General features: G+C 41.7%; 1 protein-coding gene across 1 annotated transcript; it reads right to left on the bottom strand.

Annotated features, from left to right (window-relative positions):
* Positions 1-271: 271 nt before the first annotated feature.
* LOC105476290 (olfactory receptor 8A1) lies at positions 272-1,201 on the bottom strand. The gene has a single exon (XM_011732074.3). It carries the CDS (start codon positions 1,199-1,201, stop codon positions 272-274), a length of 930 nt encoding a protein of 309 aa, XP_011730376.3.
* Positions 1,202-2,805: the final 1,604 nt, after the last annotated feature.

Here is a 2,805-nt window from a genome sequence, read left to right as displayed (position 1 = left end):
TTAGCATTTAAGTTAAATTACAATTAAGGTAGGAAACATTTATTAAAGGGCTTGGGATAGAGGGATGGATCTCAAGTGAAAGAAAACCTGAACTTGAAGTTGGCTGGTTTCAATCAGTAGTGGAAAAAGAGGGAGAGAAGGAAAAATGGCATCCACCCAGCCATGTGGAGAAGTGATTATTTTCCATTCACGGCTGGCCAGCATTCAGAAGCTGTCCCTCTAGTATTTATAACAATTACTACTAAATTGAAAAGGAACAATAACATTTGCATCAAAACAGTTTACTCCTCAGTGTTTTCTGCACGGCAGCCTTTACTTCCTTGTTTCTCAGGCTGTAGATTAGGGGATTCAACATGGGGATTACTGTGGTGTAGAACACAGAGGCCACATTCTCCTGGGCCAAGGAACTGATTGTGGAGGGTTTTAAGTACATGAATGCAGTTGATCCGTAGAACATTCCCACAGCTGCAAGGTGGGAGCTGCAGGTGCTGAAGGCTTTGGATCTACCCTCTGTGGTGCTGATGCCGAGGATGCTGGAGAGAATGAAGGTGTAAGAAACAAGAACTGTTAAGCTCGTGACTATGATGTTGAATCCAGCCAAAAAGAAGACTGCCATCTCAACATCATAGGTGCTAGAGCAGGACAGCTTCATGAGAGGGAGGATGTCACAGAAGTAGTGACTGATGAGGGGCTCACAATAGGGCAGTTTTAACATGAGGCCAGTTTCTATTGTGGAGCCAATGAGTCCCATGGCGTAGACCACAGCCACCAGCAGGGAGCAGGTGTGATGAGACATAATGATGTTGTAAAGCAAAGGGTGGCAGATGGCAACATAACGGTCGTAGGCCATCACTGTCAGCATGTAACACTCAGCAATGACAAAAACAAGGAAGAAGTAGAGCTGTGACATGCACCCTGCGTAGGAGATGATGTTTTTCTCTGACACAAAGTTCACCAGCATTTTGGGGGTAATGACGGAGGAGTAGCAGAGATCCACGAGTGACAGATTGCTGAGGAAGTAGTACATGGGGGTGTGAAGCTGAGAGTTCAGACGAATCAGAGTGATCATGCCCAGGTTCCCCACCATGGTGACCAAGTAGATCCCGAGGAAGAGGAGAAAGAGGGGGAGCTGGAGGTCTGCTCTCTTCGTTAATCCCCTGAGAATGAACTCTGTCACTATGGAGTGATTTCCTGCAGCCATCCTTCTCTGGGCGGGAGGCCTGCAGGGATGCATGGGAGACAAGAACCCTATTAAAAGGCTAATCTTGGATGGCTTGGGGAAGCTAGTCTTGAGCCTTTGGTGCTAGTGAAACATCCTGGGCTCTCTGCTGATGCATCCTCCCTGCCCTCCTCCCCTCCTCCTGCTATTTGCTGGTCTTCTTTGCAGGAAGACCAGCCTGAGTGTTTCAGAGATCATGAAGATGGGAGGAAAGCAGGCCAAGGTCTGGATCTTTTACCATGCACGTTTTTCTAAAGTATCCTGGGGCAGTGTTTCTTAAAGGGTAGTCCCTGGACCAGCAGCACTGATATTACCTGGAGTTTTTTAGAGATGCAAATTCTCAGGCCTCACCTCACACCTACTTAATCAGAAACTCTGGATATGGAGCCCAGCAATCTATGTATTAACAATCTTTCTGGTGATGGTGTTGTGTAGTAAAGTTTGAGAATCTCTATACTGTAGATAAGTAGTATATTTCATATTTAGTATTTGGAGATGGATTTTGCTTTAGAAATAAACTTCCCTTGTCAGGTATATAATTCCTAAATATTCACTGAGTGTGAACATGTAAATACTTATCTGAAATTTATGCAGTGTCAGGGTGATAGGGTAGTTACAAGCTGTGTCATTGACTGACACATCAATTTCTATGTCTGAAAGATGAAGAAATTAATATTGATTCGAAAGGTGGTTGTAAAAGTAACATGGGATAATGCATATTTAGAAATCTTTTTTCAAATACTCAGTGCCTATAAAAAGTGTGAATTGTCATTAAGAGTCTGGAATTTGTTCTTAATTTCTCACTTGACTTAAGGTCCTAAGGCAGTGGTTCTCAGCATTGGCTATATATTGTAATCACATGGAGCATTTACAAAGGATTGATGCCTGGGTTCTACCCATAGATGTTCTGATTTAATTGATCTGTGGTGCACCCTGAGCGCTGGCCCATTGAATGTTCCATAGTAAGTGCTAAATAGCTAATTATTATTATTATTATTTTCAGATCATAGTATCAAACCATTGTCCCATTACATCCCTGATGACGAAGTATTCAAATTACAGGCATATCTCCAGGAAGCATGAATAATCATTGCTGGATACAATATGTATAGATAGTCTCATCTGTGGGATGTATTTCTTAAGCTATAAAACTTAAATTCCCCCTATTTTAATTGCTTCCTTATATAATTACCAACTTTTGCATAATGCTTTACAGCTTACACATTTCTTTCAAAGGTCAATCTCATTAACTTCTAAAGTTTTGGAAAATGGGGAGAAAAATGTTTAGGGAAGGATTTTTATTTTCATTTTTGTATTGAGAAAACTGAGGTGCCAGACACTAAGTGATTTGCCCAAGGTTTACTAATTATTGGTGACTTGGAACTCACACTTACCTCTGCTCTGTCCTGACCGTGAGTTTTCTCTTTTGCCTCACATGTGTAGTCTTATAAATCTGTACACTTACAGCTCTAAGCAACGTGTAATTGAAACAGGTTGATGCTTGATACCTTGGTAGACGCATAGCATAGGAGAAAGAAGAATGCTGTATGTTGTTTCATTGTCTAGGAAATTGAAGCTCTAAAAGT

The sequence above is a fragment of the Macaca nemestrina genome, chromosome 12 (assembly GCF_043159975.1).
Source record: "Macaca nemestrina isolate mMacNem1 chromosome 12, mMacNem.hap1, whole genome shotgun sequence".
NCBI classification, from domain to species: domain Eukaryota; kingdom Metazoa; phylum Chordata; class Mammalia; order Primates; family Cercopithecidae; genus Macaca; species Macaca nemestrina.
Note: the sequence above shows the minus strand (reverse complement) of the source record. Positions and strands in the feature narration are given on the sequence as shown.

What these genes read in the sequence shown, in the direction of transcription:
- LOC105476290 (XM_011732074.3), bottom strand. Translation starts at nt 1,201, where the DNA reads ATGGCTGCAGGAAATCACTCCATAGTGACAGAGTTCATTCTCAGGGGA.